Source organism: Andrena cerasifolii, chromosome 1, assembly GCF_050908995.1.
Source record: "Andrena cerasifolii isolate SP2316 chromosome 1, iyAndCera1_principal, whole genome shotgun sequence".
Taxonomy (NCBI): domain Eukaryota; kingdom Metazoa; phylum Arthropoda; class Insecta; order Hymenoptera; family Andrenidae; genus Andrena; species Andrena cerasifolii.
Genome location: NC_135118.1, coordinates 8,895,742 through 8,912,674, shown reverse-complemented (window position 1 = coordinate 8,912,674; position 16,933 = coordinate 8,895,742). Strand labels below are relative to the sequence as shown.

Here is a 16,933-nt window from a genome sequence, read left to right as displayed (position 1 = left end):
AAGGGGTCATGCTCAGTCAGGAGGCCGAAGAAAGGGTGGTCTTTGGAATTTTTTTACTCAAAAGCTATAACACATTTCTCAGAAAAACTTTTTTCCTTTTAAGGATTGCATCTAGTACCGTGCATCGTAATTTTTTCATTTAAAAATATTTATCAATAACTAAGTTATTGTCCATCACTCGAAGGTTCTCTAAAAAAAGGCTTCTGCGGTGACCACTGCTGCTCGAAAGTCGATCATCTGAAATAAAAAGCTCAAAAGAATTTACTTATTATATTATATTATATTAACTAGTATTTAAACGAAGGATCCGACCCCCCCCCCTCCCCCAAAAAAAAAGCCTTACGTAATTTAAGGACGACCCCCAAAGACGGTAAAGAAAATATCGAATATGTAATATGAAACTCTAAATATTTTCTCTGAAACTACTATCTTTACAAAGATTTAAAACTATACAAAATTAAAGAAAAATCTTACTGCCAGTTTAATGTATTTTGCACTGTAAGAAACGAAGCAATGAATACTTCGAATTTCAACCATTTATTGTAATTACAAATTCGATATTTATTTTCACTTTGACCGCGATAGTTCGTCAATTTTTCACGTGTGCCTGTTAATCTTGTCAAGTCACGAGAGCCCGATGGTATCAGCATCTCTCACAATGTATCCTCCGGCCGACGACAATTACGGAATAGACTCCTGCTCCATCATGTGCTTACAAACTACCCCTCCTATCGTGGTTATCGCCATGTGCAGCGGAAAGATATATCACGCAATATTGTTGAGAGAAGAGTTAAATGACGGCGGCGACGACGACGACGCGGACAGAAGAGTAAGTGTCCTGCTACCATTCCAACGTCACGAGAAACGTGGAAATCTTCCGAAAAATAGTTACGAGTTTTAATTACAGCCTGACTCCCACTCCGAGTCGCAAGTAAAGCGGTAGGGATAGGCGTTCGATAATTTGAACCACCATTTAACTTCGTTTCGCCTAGAGTGGACGATAGTATTTTAAAACATCTTATTGATCTTAAAAAATTAACGAATGACACGAAGATTTGCGGCACAAATTGTGTTTGCTCAGTTGTCTTTGAGTTATATAATCCCTAATAATTTATTAATCTACGCAACTGTAGTTTTGCCGATTCTCACAAGTTTAACAGGCATGTTGGGACTAATTGATTTCTCTGTGTTTCTCGAATGCCTATGAATTTTAGATATGGTCACAGTACGGTTCCACTTACAGTCTCTGCACACAGGACGAGGCGCTTTATGTTTACGAGTGTGTGGAAATAGAGCTGGGTCTCTTCTTCGCGGACACCGACGAAAAGTACAGTTGTCCTATACACCTTCGTTGTGATAAAGGGAACAAGTCTAGGTAAATTTTCATAATCATTCCAGGATAATAATCCATCACGATTGGGTCCATAATTTCCTTTTCAGGTATTTCTGCTCTCACAACGCTGGAATTCACATGGTCAGTTTACCAATGGTCTCTCAATTGGATGAATATATCAACACACCAGATGGTAAAGAAACATGGATACCCTTTATTTTCGCGTACTTAGGCAATCTTAATTTTAGCCGCCTAAAATCGCGAGACTTTCGGATATGCATGCATAACTTCCGAAAGACAATAGTTTTTTAACTGAAACTTTTTTTTTAAGTAGTTCATAATACTATGTAAAGATAGTAAAAAAAACGGGAAATCTTAATCAAACCGTTGACTTGTAAAAAAATCCACAAAATGTACACATTTTCCGAGGGTTCAAACGGGTATACCCCCCTAAGCCAATGCTCGGTTTTGCAGAATGTTACACTAGTGTTACATACATTATTATGTTCGACATGAAATTTATTCAAAAAGGAAACCCGAAATAATTGACGGAACAAAATTCGCATTTACCTGGTACTTTCAGTGGCCCTGGCGAAATTAAGAGTTGTAATCAGCAATACGAGACAATGTATCACAGTAGAAATTCTGCGGATGTATTTCTGCCTTAAGAACACTTGTTACTAGGGGTGTGCGGGTACCCGAGCAGACGGGTCGGGTCGAAAAATTACGGGCGGGCTCGGGCGGGTACCCGCAACATACGAATGTTCGGATAGCCAGAAATATTCGGGCTTGGTTGGAAGAAGTCGGGCAGGTTCGGTCCAAGGCGTATCGTCGTATTTCGTCGTCGATTACTCATACATTCGCAGCTAAGCACAAGTCGAGTTAAGTGACGTTCGTAGTGCATATATGCTCATGCAGATGTATCCTATCAATTTCATAATAATGTATAATATATACATTAAAGAACTTTTCACACATATTATTAGGTATAATAGTATACTCTATTTTAAATTAGCATGTAAGAAACGACAACGCCTTGGACCGAACCTGCCCGACTTCTTCCAACCAAGCCCGAAAATTTCGAGCTACCCGAAAATTTCGAAATACCCAAAAATTTCCGGCTACCCGAGTATTCGTATGTTGCGGGTACCCGCCTGAACCCGCCCGAAATTTTCCGAACCCACCCGAGACTATAATCTCGGGTACCCGCGCACCCCTACTTGTTACATATGATAATAGTAAAGTAACGCTTTAAAGTTCATGAAAAAGCCCCCAAATGACGCTCACGATTTTTTCAATTCGTGTAACACGGGTGTTACACTATGATACTAAGGGTTAAACTGTCTGGTCTGAAACACATCTCACAAGAACAAATACATTTGCCTGCGAAAGAAACGAATTGTACGAACTTTTAATCCATTTTCAAAGATTCAATCTATTTTACTGAAAACTTGGTGCATGAGCTGGGAGCTTTTTTTGAGAATACAATCTTCCAGAAAATGAAGATGCCCGATTACCGTCGCTGTTGAACCAGTCCAGCTCACAGTACTTAATTTGCCGGAGGACTAAACACACGGGAACGAACGAAGCCACACCAATTTTAGGATTCGGACTTCTTCAGGAGCCGTGCGTTCTGGTGGCTCTGTTGCACACCGGCGATGTTGTCGCCCGATCTGTTATTGATCTTCATTATTTTCCAAAAATTGAACTTCCAGAACCCATAATTAACGTAGAAAAGAAAGTAAGCAGTCTTCTTGGAGTCAGTTCGCTTGTTCATCATTCAAACTCTTTGACTGCCAGCGAGAAACCGAAAGTCAATCCCAATGCTGGGCAGGTTCTTGAATTTGTTCTAGTTCCTAACATTAGACATTGTATTAACACAATTTCCATGTCTCCCATTTAAGGGGGGAGGTTACCCTCGATAGCCCTAAAACAGGCCATTTTTTCAAACGCAAATTATAAAGTGATAAATAACAGTAGAGAGAACGTTTTTTTCTAGTTTTAATCGTTACATTTATCCAGACGAAATCTATGCTGTAGTTAAAGGTCTCCAATCATGGCCGTCGGCAGGGGGGGGGGGGCAAAAGGGGCAGTTACCCTCCTTGGCTTTTGAGAAAAAATCGGTTATTTTTCAAAACTGTTCTTTAAAAAGTTTATACTAAAAAAAGGGAATATTTTTAAATTTCGGTTTTAATTTTTTATTTAAATTGACACTATAAAATGGGTTAAAAAAGCAAGAGGGGTATATTTTTCTTTACCATCATCCCCAAGTTGCTCCCCTCTGGAAAAAAGTCTCCGGACGCCCCTGTCTCCAATATCTCTAGATTAAATGTATAGGTCAATAATGATAGTAAATGCCAGAGAACGGACAGAGACCGTCTATGTCAAAAGTCATCACTGCCAGTCAAAGAGTTTGTTCTCTTTAACTAAATAAATAACAAGACAATTTAGACTAGTACATTACGACGCGCGTTACGAAAAGTAGCACGTTTCATTTAAAAAAATTACACGCAGTTGTCCGTAAGAAAAAAATGAAACGTGCTACTCTTCGTAACACGCGTCGATTAGTAGTAGCATCATCCGAGTAGAGATGAGATGTTCAAACCATTCAAGTAGAATCGTTTCTATTCTCGTTTCTACCTCCAAATTAAGAATTCCTGATTATAAGTACGGATAATTGAGAGCCAGGGATAGACAATTCGAATAATTGGCATTCATTAAATCACGCGTATATGTATATTTAAGGTTCACAAAGAAGCGTTTGACGTGTACATAAAAAGATTGCTGAAGCGCGAGACTTCACAACCAATAATGAAGATTGGATCAAAGTCGATGACTCTTCGAGAATGTTTGCAGGTATTAAATCGTTCAAACATACAGCACTGGCCAAAAGAAGATTTGAATTTAATAATACCTTTGGGCGAATTCCACGTACGCTCAAATCGCCCGTGGTTTTCGTTAAAAATTTATGAAAATCTCCTGAAATATGGAAGAGAAATGACCATTATCGGAAACTGCAGGTTTTTAAATATAAATTACGACTCGCAAACAGGAACATATAATTTATGATATTCATTTTATTACAAAAACGGAAAATTCCTACTGGTCGTGGGCGCGGGTGATTTGGACATAAATGGAATTCGCCCTTTGTAGGTCTAATGCCACACGTATCATGTTGGTATCACTGGTCTATTCTGAGGAAACCCCTCGCGTTATACCGTATAAATTCAATAAATTGTGGTCTCCATCTAGTTGTACTATGGTTTACATTTTAAACTTTCTTTTTGCCACAACTATCAATTTGAAAGGAGATGATCAAAGTACTTTTATAATTAGCTTTTATACCACTCAACCGACATATTTCGCAAAGAACACTTCGTTAGACACGATAATGTGAGAGAGGAAATCGGTAAAAAGGTACATGCACTAAAAGTAATGAAGACGCATCTACTGAAAGAGTTGGACACTTTAATGGAGGCAAAGAAAGAACTGACACAAACTGCTGAACGTTTGGCTGAACGTTACGAAGATATCAAGGATGAACAGGAGAAATTAGCGCAACGGTAAAGAGAACCCCAAAATACATTTACAGCGTTCAAAAGGTTTGGTGATATTGTTTAAAGTTCTAAGGGCTGAATTGGAAACGGTAGCAGAATGTAGACTGCTAGTATATTATCTTTACTTTCCATTGAAAGCAATCTGTGATTCAGTGTCATTTAACGCCATAGTATTACAATCCACTGTATTACAATTATGGTTTAATATCAAATCATTCATTTGTAGAGCGAAAGAAGTATTACGATTAGTAAATTACAAGGAACCTTCTATGACTCCCATGGAAAGAGCAGAAGCCGAGGAATTACGGAAAATGGAAGTGAAAATAGAGGAAACAAAGATTAGGCTGTTAGAACTTAAGAAAAAATCAACGCAACAGGCTAAGCATGCAGAGAACCATGAATGCAACGACAGGAGGAAAGAAATTGTTTTCAGAGGCGATCAAGAGAATACAATTAAAAATAATCTTGGACATATGTACGTATTGTTATCACTTTTTTATAAAAAAATACACTTATTAAACACGCAATAACGTTTTAATGCTGGTCGGTTTTTTCTTTCACAGAACGAGGGATATAAAAACGTTAATAACAGAGGTGAAAAAACTCGAGGAGGAAGTGAGTATTTAGGTAAAATAATTAATAAAGTATTACTACTGTTACTTCTAATCAATTGTAAATTTGTATTACTTTACATCAAAACATAGGAGTAGCATACAATAAAAAATGTTTTCAGTTGCAAAATAATTTATTACACTAGCTGTACATATATTCTATGTTCTGCCACTTTGCTCGTTCAAAGAATATGTACAACAGTTTCCCTCTTACACGTCCCTTTTAAATGTTGGTACAAACATTCTACAAAACTTACATATTTCACTTACAGTGAAAATTATATTTGCGAAAAAATTGTCGAATTATGATATTTTTCTAATTGCTCGAAATTGAAAATAAATTTATCGGTCTTTTATAAAAGCAAGAAAATGTGTCGTGGTAAGTGACAAATTGTTACGAAATACCTTATATAACAATATCGAGTATTTATAAATAAACAGCTTGATTTGAAATACTTTTATCATTACACGGTAATGTATAAAAAAAAATCACATCGTGGTTTTTGAGTACGATTCCACTGATTTTCGCTAAAGGGAATAAAACGCCGGCGATTCATCCGCGCGGTATTCTTGTTATGCAATCACAAAGTTCGTTTGCTACACCACGTTGCTCAAGGCACGAAAATATAATGAGAAACGTCGTTAGAATCCTCCATAACCTTCGACTGTAGCAATTTTATTTCGAGCCTTAGTTTCTCCTTTTCCATTTCTTGTTTGCGTATCTCATTCGAGTAACAGTTTATCTGTAACTTCAACTTGTCCTTCTTAAGTTTCAACATCTCAGTCTCATGGTACAGTTTCCCTTTTTCCGCGCGCAGTACTGCCAACTGTTCATGGAGTAACTGATGACTGGCTTCATCTGACAACATCACTTCAGGCACGTCGATATCCGCTCTTCCGGTGGTTGCTGACTTTGAAACATTTGCCTCACTTTCCGGCCCACTGTCAGCTTCGATCTCTGCATTCGTAGCTTCTTTCATAATCCAGATTCTGGAATCTGCAGGCTCGTGGAAAGCGCTCGGTGACTTATCAGGTTGCTGAGACTGTGGCGTGAGGGACCTGGTCTGTTGTTTAGGGGAATTAGACGTTCCTTCTATCTTTTCCATGTCAGCAGTAGGCGCGATCGTTTCGATATCTAAAACTGATGTTAAAATAAATTACAAATAACGTACCATTTGTATAATCGAAATAAAAATCTGCTGTTACAACCGAATAGTAATTACCTCTAGCACTAGGAGACTGACTACCATCTACATGCGACAAATGATTATTACAATAATTATTGAATTCCCTTTCATCTACGAAAACAGAACCATCAGCATTTACAATTGATTCAACAATCACGGAGGGATCTCCATCTTGCATTACTAACTCCCCTACAATTTCGCCGTTCGCTGATATTATATCCCCATCGTTATTTGCTCTCAGCAGTTCGCCTTCTGTTGTGTCAATCTCATCTACCACTTCTTCCTGCGTTAATTGACCACTGTAGGAGTCTTCGCCGTCGTTCCCTTCGCTTACTTCTAACTCTGCTGGCAATCTCTGATAAAAGAGCAGTTCCTTTAATTAAATGTACGGCGAGATTATGCAATGTGAAATAGGATATCTTACGTCTTGACCCCATGGAGACTCCTGCTCTTTCTTCATCCTCTTTATCGTTTGTGCAATTTCATCCTCTGATTCCGAATACGTCTTTTTATCATCTCTGCCTTGCATTTTCTCAATATCGTGAATCTTTTTAAATAAATGGTATGCCCTTTCGGGCGTTATATTTCGCTTCTGTTTATTGGCCGCCGCTATATTAAATAAATCTTTGGACCTAAGTATCTTGTTCGTTCTTAATCGTACGTATTCTTTCAGTCGCTTGCGGTCAATATGTAACTGCATGAGATCCTGCACTTCCTGCTTAATTTCACCACATAATTTTCTTTCTTGTGGTAGATTCTTAAATAACTCCTAACAAGATAAGTAGAGTCAGGTGAAATGTTGTAAGTTTAATCTAATGTTACGCAGCTATTATTATTTACCTCTGATATTTCATGATTATGTTCGTTATTAACACTAGTTACTTCTAACTTTGTACCATCTTTCGATGCCCTTAGCATAATATGAGCGGGACAATTTGTCCTTATCGATCTAAGCAAAATGCAACGCGTATAAATTATCATATCCAGAGATAAGTTTGATTATATTCATTTATTTCGAGATAATTCGTGTAACAGTCTATTATTAACAATATGTAATCTTATGAACTAACTGAGACTGTCTTCTGCCAGCTCCCCGCGGTAGAAACTTTTGGCCGCCGTAGATACAAGCATATTTCACAGAATAATATTTTAGACGCTCGCTAATCGGACGAGCGGTTTTCATGTGAGCTCCGCTGACTGTTCTGCTATCTCTTCTCCAATAATGAACTAGACTACGCTTTGAAAATTTCTCCAGTTTATGTTCCAGTTCTTCGTAACTATCAAACATTTCCCCCAAATGGAAGGATACATCTTCATCTTCCACCGTACTTACATCCATTATAAAAGTAAAGACTAACAATCTATTTCATAAGCAAATATTCGTCATTTATTAATTAAAGAATGCATCAAAGAATTAGTGACCGATTGCGATGTTCGTGGAATGATTTCTATGCCATCCTATGCTCCATGAACATCGCAAAAGGGAAGGTACAGAGGACAAGGAAACAGTAAGTCGAGAATGTCTCTATATATTTTATTACAATTTCCTCGACACTGTGTAATTTCAATTAAGACATATATAGCTCCCAAATCATTTCGCTCGGAAGTAAGCGGCTATTTATCTATCTACTTCTGAATTACAATTGCACAGTGTTAAAAGGTTCCAGAAATGCGAACGGATGTTCTGGATTTACTGTAAGTGAGATGTTGAAAGTAATAATAGCGATGTTTGTGATTTAGTATGTGCGCGTAATAGTTTGGAAAAGAAAAGGAGGTTATGTCAGGACAAATTAAATAATATCTTTAAATTTATTGCTGGCATCTTTGTTTAATTCTCTGTCTAATTTCTACTGGCTGAGAAAATCGTTTAGCAGCGATCGAATTTAATAGAGAAATAACGCTCTCGCTGGTCGATATTTTGAGGTTAGAATTCGATTTGATTGGCGTGGTAGAAGCCAAAGGTGAAGAAACCGTGAACACAGCCAGATAGAATTACTCGAGAGCCGGGACAAGTAGGGCGGGATTTTCTGTTCCCTATTAATTTCCAATGTTTACAGCGGTAACTTACGTCCTGTCACATTTTTCGCAGCATTCCTTCTTTCCATCGGCGTCTTATAATATTTCATTGTCACGAAAACACATACCGTGATTTTGCGCCATTTCCAAAGGACAAGTGACTGAACAACGGCGCAACTGTTGTGATTTGCCTAGCAGTCAAAAAGTTTTTGTATTTTGTGCGCTTATATTGCAACCAAAACCAACCAACTTTATTTCGCAATTATAAACTGGCAATTTCTGATCCTGAAGAGAGGTAATTTATTTTTGTAGATATTGTCGAATGCGCAAGTAAACCGTAACAACCTCATATTGGTTTTTTGCGGAATGGTAAACATGAAAATGATAAGTCGACGATGTAAGTAAAATAATATTCATTAATATGGAAGCTTATTAGCTTTCTACAAAATTCTTTTACACATCGATATAAACACTCTTGCAAGGAATAGAATTCGGAGGAAAAATCAGAGGGTATTAAAAATGTTTTGGTTCGTGGATGAGTTGTCATTTGTATTGTAAAATATAAACTATTGTAACATGCACTACAACATGCATCGTAAATGGAGGACATAGAATTAGAAAAACAAGAGGGTAATTATTTAGAAGTTTTCCATCCTCACCGATTTCAATGATTTTTGCATATGTTATCAAGATCAAGATTCTGAACAATTTTTTCCTATACATGTTACGACCGCACGACCTTCGTTTTCGAGATATTTGCGAAAAACTTCTGTTGATTTATTCCGACGCAACGCATTCCACTTTCCAACTTGTACCGGGTATTAGTATTGGTTGGGGCTAGATTAGTGCGGGGGGCGCGTAAAGCATGATAGCGAACTGATGTGAGTTTAGAGATTTGAACCAGAAACTTGCGGAGGCCCGTCAACACCCCGACTCATATCGGTTCGCCACCATGCTTTACGCGCCCGCGGGCGGACGGGCGCGCGCCCCCCCGGCCAGTACTAATACCCAGGACAAGTTGGAAAGTGGAATGCGTTGCGTCGGAATAAGTCAAAAGAAGTTTTTCGCAAATATCTCTGAAACGAAGGTCAGCTTCGTTATTTGTTTTGTCCCATACTGGCGCATACGCTGCCACGAACGCGTACTGTCAGTACACGGTAGAATACATTGTGCAGTAGCAGCAGTTTTTCGCGAATATCTCGGAAACGAAGGTCGAGCGGCGGTAACATGTATGGGAAAAAGTTGTTCAGAATCGTGTCCCCGACAACATATCCAAAAATCATTGAAATCGGTGAGGATGGAAAACTTCTAAATAATTACTAACAAGAGACATGAAACCGTAGCTGTATTTCGCTTATTGTTATTTTATAGCCGTAATCAATTTGGTTCTAGATTTAGGAATAGTTTTATGAATAGTTAAACAAACAGTCCGCGATGAGACTATGAATTTTTTTATGGAATTCCATTCCATATTATTAAGAATAAGCGAAATACAACTATGGTTTCATGTCTCTTGTTTTCTTAATTCTATGTCCTCCATTTACGATGCATGTTACAGTGCATGTTAAACTATAAACTGCAGCGTATAATCATTAATGTAACCAATCGCTGTTGTCTTCAGTATCAATCGGAGGAATGGGTGGCGGTTCGTCTTGCAGTAATACTGGCGATATCTGTGAACAAATAGGATTTAAGAACGTAATATCTGAAATGCGACACGCGAAATTAAACATGGAGATTAAAGATTACATTGGCATTTTCTAAAACTTCGGTCTGTTTTGGTAACTGGATTGTAGAATTACTTGAATCAGATTTTTCTAATTCTGTGTCGGCAGTTTTTGATGTATCAGTTTCTATAATTCGATCAGACACTGGTTTTGCTTCCTTATTGCTTTCTTTGCTAACGTTATAGAGAATTTGTAATGTAACATTCTAGAAATAAAAAGATTTCTATTAAAGAATACAAACAGACTATTTTGGAATTCTTACCTTTATTGTACTTGCTATTGTCGATTTTATATAAATGGTAGGGTAGGATTCATTCACAAATTTATCTAACAGAGAATGATAAATTTGGTTCATTACGTGTTTGATTTCTTTGTTTTTACTGTCATTCTAAAAATAACGATCATCGATAATCAGATATGTAAGAAATCTATAATTACGTTTCTTTGAAAAAAATATGTAGAAAACCTTACTTCCTTTGTACTCGTAAAACTTGCAGATGTTAGACTATCGCATTGCTTGAGAAGATTGGAGATTTTATTCTCTAATATCCCTTTTCTTTCTTTGTGTGTGCTATTAATTTCTTCTACATCCTTTCTAGTCTTCGCGAGTACATTATTTACATCGGTTAAAGATGTATTTAATTCCTTAACACGTTTATACAAATTTTCGTTAGTCTGTGTTAAAGATTCGTTTTGAACCTCGAGATTTTTTATATACTCCGCATTGGCGCTTAATGTTTCTATAAATTATTATGTAAATCAACGCATTGTTATATATAATTAGAATCAACCCTCCTAAAACGCGATTAATTCGTACCGCGTTATATGGAAACCGCGTTATAACAAACTCCGAATTACATAGTACAAATCATATTAATTCGAACCGCGTTATATGGGAACCGCATTATGATAGTACAGTAAATCCCCGTTGTGAGCCCGACGAACGGGGCTGGCGATGGGCTCACGGTGGGTTACGGACATGATTCTCTCTTCCGTACCCGACGGCAACTTCGAGTCTGACTCTCTCGTTTCCTCTCGCTCGTTGCCCGGTTCTCTCACTCTCGTCCGCAGGCTTCCAAGAAATGGTGAGGATAGTCGCCGGACTGTCAACGAGAGGTAAAAACGGGCTCATAACGGGGATTTACTGTATCGCGTTATGGGTCGGAGGACTGTCGCAATTTTTGCTCCGCGTTTAAGGTTCCCCCAAACCAACGCGAATTTCGCGGCGCGGAGCGGATCCGCCGCGGAGCAGATAACACTGCCCATAAGCCACCACGTATAAAAAATTGCTGCTTTATGTGATCCGCGACGCGGAGCGGATATTCGCGTTGGTTTGGAGGAGCCTTTATATGGAAACCGCGTTATAAGAGGGTTTACTGTAGTACAGCGAAGGCCAGTGCGAGCCATTTGGGAGCCCGTGCTGTATGATGTTTACCAGAGCCGCGCGGAAGGGGAGCTCGAAAGTCAATGATAACATGGGCGCGTCACGGATAGGGAAAACTGTAGTAGTTGCGGTGCAGCCTCATACCCATGCGATAAGCTTGAATGACTGGCCCTCTTAAGAGCCCCAGTGGCAGCGATCACTGGGGCCCCCAAGAATCCCAGTCATTCAAGCTTATCGCATGGGTATGAGGCTGCACCGCAACTACTACAGTTTTCCCTATCCGTGGCGCGACACTCGTTATCATTGGCTTTCCAGCTCCCCTTCCGCGCGGCTATGGTAAACATCTTGAAGCCCGGGCTCCCAAATGGCTCGAACTGGCCTTCGCTGCTCTAGTACATCGCATATGAAAGTGTATGTTACCTTTTGACTCCTGCAATTCTTTCTCTAAAGCACTTATTCTGTTTTTCATTGTACTGATTTTTACGGAATTATCAGTAACTCTGGCATCAGTACTTTTCTGAGACTGACTATCATTTTCTTCACTCTGAGATGCACTCATGGTTAATAGCATTTTTAAAGTAGCATCCAAAGCTGTTTTATCTTTTATAGGAGACGTTGCATTTTGAAGTTCAAGAACATGAAACTGTACATGATACATAATATACAGATGCATGGCATCTTTGTAAAGAACATATGATTTCTTCTGTATGTAACTACCTTATCGAGCAACTTCTGCACATTGTCAGCTATCTTAGACATTCCCATTCTGAGCTCCGTGTTTGTCATTCTAGTTTCAGATAACAACATGTTTAACCCTGGATCAATCATTGACGATGATATTGTTGGAGTTACATTTTGTGGCTGTAACAAATACACTTGGCCATCCGAAGTAACAAAATTTGGCTGCAATCAGTGCAAATTCCTAATAAAATAACGATAACTTTTGGGCAATTAAGTTGATGTACCTGCATTTGTGTGGGAGACCACTGCGGAGTAAATGTGGCTGTAGAAAGGAAGGGTTTGCAAGTAGTATTTGTTACAGGCACATCATTTTTCGGTTTCGATAGTTTCTGCGTGTTTTTTGGTGTTTCGTCCACTGATTCTTGCGACGAACATTCCTTTTGAGATCCTTCCTCTAATGGCTCCACCTTGGATACGCAACATAACTACATTATAGCTTTTAGCCTCGTCAGATTCGTTTGAAGTTGTAGATAATTTAAGGGGACGATTTTTTTTTGTAAATACTCGAAAAGATGCCCACAATAGATTGTCAAAAGCACGGCTATAACGATTGTTTGGTATCAAAGTAATTTAGCGTCAAAGAAACAAACGATTTTACGTATCGAATAGTCCACTACCCTCTTAAGTGCTTACTTACTTTTTTATGATGGGGTAACTTATGCGGCGTATCATCCTGCAATAATGTACAGTTCATTATTTGTTATATCAATGAATGTGAGTAACAGAGTGAAGACAAATCCTAAATACCTCGGTATCTTCCGAGTCTGTAGTAGTAGACGTAGGAATTCTTGGCAACATAGACTGGCCCATTTTTGCCATTCGCGATATGATAGAAGCTTTGCCGGATGTAGTTTTATGCGCGTAACTAGTTTCCTCGGGTGCTTGTATATCTATTATTTCTATTTCCATCACAACATCTTTCTCTTTGGGAAACCCTGGACCGAGACTAATCTACAGAACAATTATATTTATGATTGTTGTATCAATTTGGTGTACTCAAGTTCGTTAAAACCGCGTAAAATATATTACTAAAACCTGTTCAGTAGGGGGTAAGAATAAAATTCTTTTCAATCCTTTACTGCTTCCTATAAGTGTCTTCTCCCAATTATCATCCATAGATATTTGAACTGGCATTGTTTGCATTGCTGTGGTATTGCTTTTAAGTGGCTGCGTTATTTCCGGAGAAATATGATATCTGATAGATAGATTGTCTCCCTCTTTTGCTACTACATCCTTGTTAATTGGTGACAAATCTTGGTGAAGCACGTTTTCTATCTTCCCAACTTTTGAAAAATATCGAGCTAATCCTATTTCTCTTGCAAATTCTATACACACATCATTGTCTTCGAATAAAATTGACCAATTATCCTTATTGTTATCGTAATAACTTGAATAATTATTTGGTTGCATTATATATAAAAAATCATGAGTTATAGTAACGGTAGATATATATTCGTGCTTGTTTTTGTATAAAATAATCTCGTATACTTTCGCCCCATTGTTCCCCGTAAGTGCCATACCGACTTTGCCAATAGGTACGTAAACTCCATTTTGTCTACAAATAACATTAATTAATATAAATTAAAGCAAACAGTTAAAATAGTAGCTGTCTCAGATACTAAGACTCACAGTTTGAATGCATGCACTGCTTTAGCTATTATGACTTCCGTTTTGCTTAAAACAGTTTGAGTTACGTTACGAGGACTGCTTGGTTTCTTAAGAGTATGTTGCTTCGACGAAGAGTGACTGTCTGTTGGTTTAACTTGTAGCCCAAAAATAACAGCCAAATTGGATCTGGAAAAAATTGACATAGATGTAACAGTTTTAACAGAATACTTAGGTCGAATTATTATTTAAATTAAAAGTACAAAATTTAACAGTATAACCCCTATGTTATTTCGACCTCTATGTTTCGAAATTATTATTTGCGTACATCTACAAGATTCTAATATAATCTTTCGTTGCTGTTGAAAGGTGCTTTAAAAGACAGGCATTGCAAAAATTGAAAATGGTTATCTAAAAATATCGTACCCTCCTGACGGTATAAAATCTGGTTCGTCGTCATCACGGAATATCTTATCGAGATTGGGTAATTGGTTTCCTGAAGTCATGTTCATGAATCGAATATTTTAAAGGAAAACAATTTTCTAGCACGATTAAGCCGACGAAAACAACGTAAATCACTTGCGGCTAGTAAGTAACGTTCTGTCACTTGTAACCAGAATAAACATCTAGATAAAAAAAACTATCTAAGAAATAAATCGAAGAAAAGATAATTCTCATTCGTTATTCGAAATGCTTGTTGCAAATGTGCTCCTTTTTAATGACATCCAAGGAAAGAATTAATAATATAAAGCCATAATTAACCCTCGGTTGTCACACTGGGTCAAATTGACCCTGCAATTTTTTAAGCAAAAAACGTTTTGTCGGAACTCTTATTGCTTCAAATTCTTTTTAAGCATGGTGACACTTTAAATGTCAACTTTCAACGACGGGCATATATTCTGCAATGTTCAAACTTCATCTCAGAATTTTTGAGACCTAATTTAAGAAATAGTTTTTAAATAACAACTGATTGAAAATTGGCAGGGTCAAATTGACCCAGTGTGACAACGACGTTCGAAAAAGTAGGTGTGACAACTGAGGGTTAAGGATTCCTTCTAATCAGGGCCGTTCCTGGGTTTTAAAAACAATATTGCCGCCCTTATTAATTTAATATTTTTTAATTAAGAATTTGATATGCAGTGTTTACTTTTATATCTATATATACATAATTTTAAATAGTTATCGTGCAAAAGAGTTTCGGTTATTATTGTTATTAGTCAAAACTTTACATATAATAAACGGCTTGCGGCCGCCCTTAAGTTTGGCCGCTCACGTGCGGAGGCACCTTCTGCACCCCCGCCAGGAACGGCCCTGCTTCTAATAGCCATAATTACATTTTTTAGTAGGCAATACTAAATTGAAAACATGCTATAACCAATCAATGATAATAATTAAGGTGACGTTTTTCCGATAACTTCCTTAATTTACTTTCTACATTAAAGGGATACATTCATTAATTGATCCAAAATACCAGTCTACAATAAAAATGGAAATTGTACAATTAATTGTACCTACATTACAGAGTTTGCATAATTTATTATACCTATTCGTAACTATACATTTTTTATTATTATACATTTATTTTATTGGTTCAAAAGTGTAATGAATTCCTTTCCCGGGATACTGCTTCTCTGCCTAAAATAATACATTAATATTTCAATTGTTGGGCTTAACATTTTCAAAATATCAGACAGAAAGTGAATACTTGCCTGCAATGGTCTAGTATTTCCAAACATCATAATGATACAATAAGAAGAAAGGAAGAAGACTACAAAAAATATGGAACATTTACAAGGATCCATAAATTGTCGGACACCATAGGGAAAGCGATCTGGCCCTAATATGTCAAATTGGTGATGCAACTGCAACATTAAATACTGTATGAGAACCTCCTTGTATGTTTAATAAAACTGTAAACCTACCGGCTCTTCGTAGTTTTTTCTCATAGCAGGAAAATCCCATGGGTAATAGGGATCTCGAGCTTCAACATTTTGCCATGGCAAGTCCGGATAATCTCCAGCACCGGTCTCATCATTTGGAAGCGGCTTATACTCAGCTGGATGCATACCATACTTTTCTGCAGCCATAAGTCTCTCTTCTTCTGTTTCCGGGTAAGGGCCTGGCATCATTTGCCTCAATCCCAAAGCTGAAAGAAACAAAAACATTCTAGATTAATTTATGCGAGACAATATTCGGAGTAATTTTAAACAAACTTTGTGAACAATTCTTATATAATAAAGTTTAATTTATTGGAGCACAGTGGAAAACAGTGCTGGATAATTTTGTTCTCCGAAACATGATACTCACGTTTAATGGTCTGTAAATATTTCTCAAACTCTGTCGCGTAGTGTCTGTTAATGTAAAACAGAGACCCATTTCTTGCCAATAATCTACTGGACAGCTCTCCGAATTTCTTCAAGACAGCCATCTTCGCTACTCAACTCATATCTGTCCCACGGTTCCCAATCGTTGCATGTGTAGCCCGCTTTATTCGATTCTGTTCACACTACTGCAAATGCACGGCGGAGAACCGCGGAGAAAATACCCCCTCCTAGGCGCGTTTCTGCTTCATGCGGCGGGGGTGGTCACGCGTTTACGCACGCGTGCTACAGGGTACATACATATGTAGCGGATCTCTGGGGAATTTTACGATTGAAAATTTGCACGAAATAATAATTCCACACACCCTTACCAATAATGATAACAAATTTTATTTCTCAATATTACTGCGTGCAAACTTCGCTTTGTTTCCCTTTCCTATTACAAACGTAT

At 37.8% G+C, this 16,933-nt stretch overlaps 4 protein-coding genes and 1 long non-coding RNA gene across 6 annotated transcripts in view; 2 read left to right on the top strand and 3 right to left on the bottom strand.

Annotated features, from left to right (window-relative positions):
* The window catches only part of Mbo (nuclear pore complex protein Nup88), a 90,738-nt gene extending 84,763 nt beyond the window's left edge, over positions 1–5,975 (top strand). Inside the window, exons 6-13 of one of the 2 annotated variants that reach the window (XM_076814196.1) lie at positions 625–835; positions 1,227–1,375; positions 1,441–1,526; positions 2,830–3,074; positions 4,079–4,189; positions 4,670–4,896; positions 5,117–5,365; positions 5,454–5,975. In XM_076814196.1, coding sequence (XP_076670311.1) covers positions 625–835; positions 1,227–1,375; positions 1,441–1,526; positions 2,830–3,074; positions 4,079–4,189; positions 4,670–4,896; positions 5,117–5,365; positions 5,454–5,517 — 1,342 coding nt within the window. In that variant the 3' untranslated portion in view covers positions 5,518–5,975. Of the gene's footprint in view, positions 1–624; positions 836–1,214; positions 1,376–1,440; positions 1,527–2,829; positions 3,075–4,078; positions 4,190–4,669; positions 4,897–5,116; positions 5,366–5,453 lie in introns of both variants that reach the window. The other variant, XM_076814193.1, reaches the window with a different exon arrangement.
* On the bottom strand, positions 5,883–8,906 carry LOC143369845 (uncharacterized). The gene is made up of 6 exons (XM_076814250.1): positions 8,757–8,906; positions 7,759–8,049; positions 7,529–7,637; positions 7,113–7,457; positions 6,725–7,043; positions 5,883–6,642 (listed from the first exon to the last, which is right to left on the bottom strand). The coding sequence occupies exons 2-6, from the start codon at positions 8,025–8,027 to the stop codon at positions 6,113–6,115; spliced, it is 1,572 nt and encodes a 523-aa protein (XP_076670365.1). The 5' UTR covers positions 8,028–8,049; positions 8,757–8,906; the 3' UTR covers positions 5,883–6,112.
* A 196-nt stretch (positions 8,907–9,102) lies between these two features.
* On the bottom strand, positions 9,103–14,778 carry LOC143369801 (FK506-binding protein 15). The gene is made up of 13 exons (XM_076814191.1): positions 14,588–14,778; positions 14,186–14,350; positions 13,592–14,111; positions 13,304–13,507; positions 13,194–13,229; positions 12,781–12,963; positions 12,533–12,718; positions 12,236–12,458; positions 10,903–11,171; positions 10,694–10,819; positions 10,454–10,636; positions 10,275–10,377; positions 9,103–9,270 (listed from the first exon to the last, which is right to left on the bottom strand). Exons 1-12 carry the CDS (start codon positions 14,671–14,673, stop codon positions 10,297–10,299), a joined length of 2,262 nt encoding a protein of 753 aa, XP_076670306.1. The 5' UTR covers positions 14,674–14,778; the 3' UTR covers positions 9,103–9,270; positions 10,275–10,296.
* A 27-nt stretch (positions 14,779–14,805) lies between these two features.
* Positions 14,806–16,216, top strand: LOC143369900 (uncharacterized). The gene is made up of 2 exons (XR_013085523.1): positions 14,806–15,019; positions 15,108–16,216. It is a non-coding gene; the product is annotated as an uncharacterized LOC143369900 (long non-coding RNA).
* Nd-ashi (NADH:ubiquinone oxidoreductase subunit ASHI) lies at positions 15,667–16,687 on the bottom strand. Its single transcript, XM_076814344.1, has 4 exons — positions 16,469–16,687; positions 16,084–16,307; positions 15,867–16,023; positions 15,667–15,792 (listed from the first exon to the last, which is right to left on the bottom strand). The coding sequence occupies exons 1-4, from the start codon at positions 16,587–16,589 to the stop codon at positions 15,740–15,742; spliced, it is 555 nt and encodes a 184-aa protein (XP_076670459.1). The 5' UTR covers positions 16,590–16,687; the 3' UTR covers positions 15,667–15,739.
* Between the last annotated feature and the right edge of the window lie 246 nt (positions 16,688–16,933).

Coding starts and splice junctions, on each gene's coding strand:
- LOC143369845 (XM_076814250.1), bottom strand. CDS start 8,027: ATGGATGTAAGTACGGTGGAAGATGAAGATGTATCCTTCCATTTGGGG. Junction 7,458..7,528: donor ATAATCATGAAATATCAGAG/GTAAATAATAAT, acceptor TTATCTTGTTAG/GAGTTATTTAAGAATCTACC. Junction 7,044..7,112: donor AGTCTCCATGGGGTCAAGAC/GTAAGATATCCT, acceptor CTCTTTTATCAG/AGATTGCCAGCAGAGTTAGA.
- LOC143369801 (XM_076814191.1), bottom strand. CDS start 14,673: ATGAACATGACTTCAGGAAACCAATTACCCAATCTCGATAAGATATTC. Junction 13,230..13,303: donor CAGACTCGGAAGATACCGAG/GTATTTAGGATT, acceptor ACATTATTGCAG/GATGATACGCCGCATAAGTT. Junction 10,820..10,902: donor GTTTTACGAGTACAAAGGAA/GTAAGGTTTTCT, acceptor CGTTATTTTTAG/AATGACAGTAAAAACAAAGA.
- Nd-ashi (XM_076814344.1), bottom strand. CDS start 16,589: ATGGCTGTCTTGAAGAAATTCGGAGAGCTGTCCAGTAGATTATTGGCA. Junction 16,024..16,083: donor GAAAAAACTACGAAGAGCCG/GTAGGTTTACAG, acceptor TTAATGTTGCAG/TTGCATCACCAATTTGACAT. Junction 15,793..15,866: donor TACTAGACCATTGCAGGCAA/GTATTCACTTTC, acceptor TATTTTAGGCAG/AGAAGCAGTATCCCGGGAAA.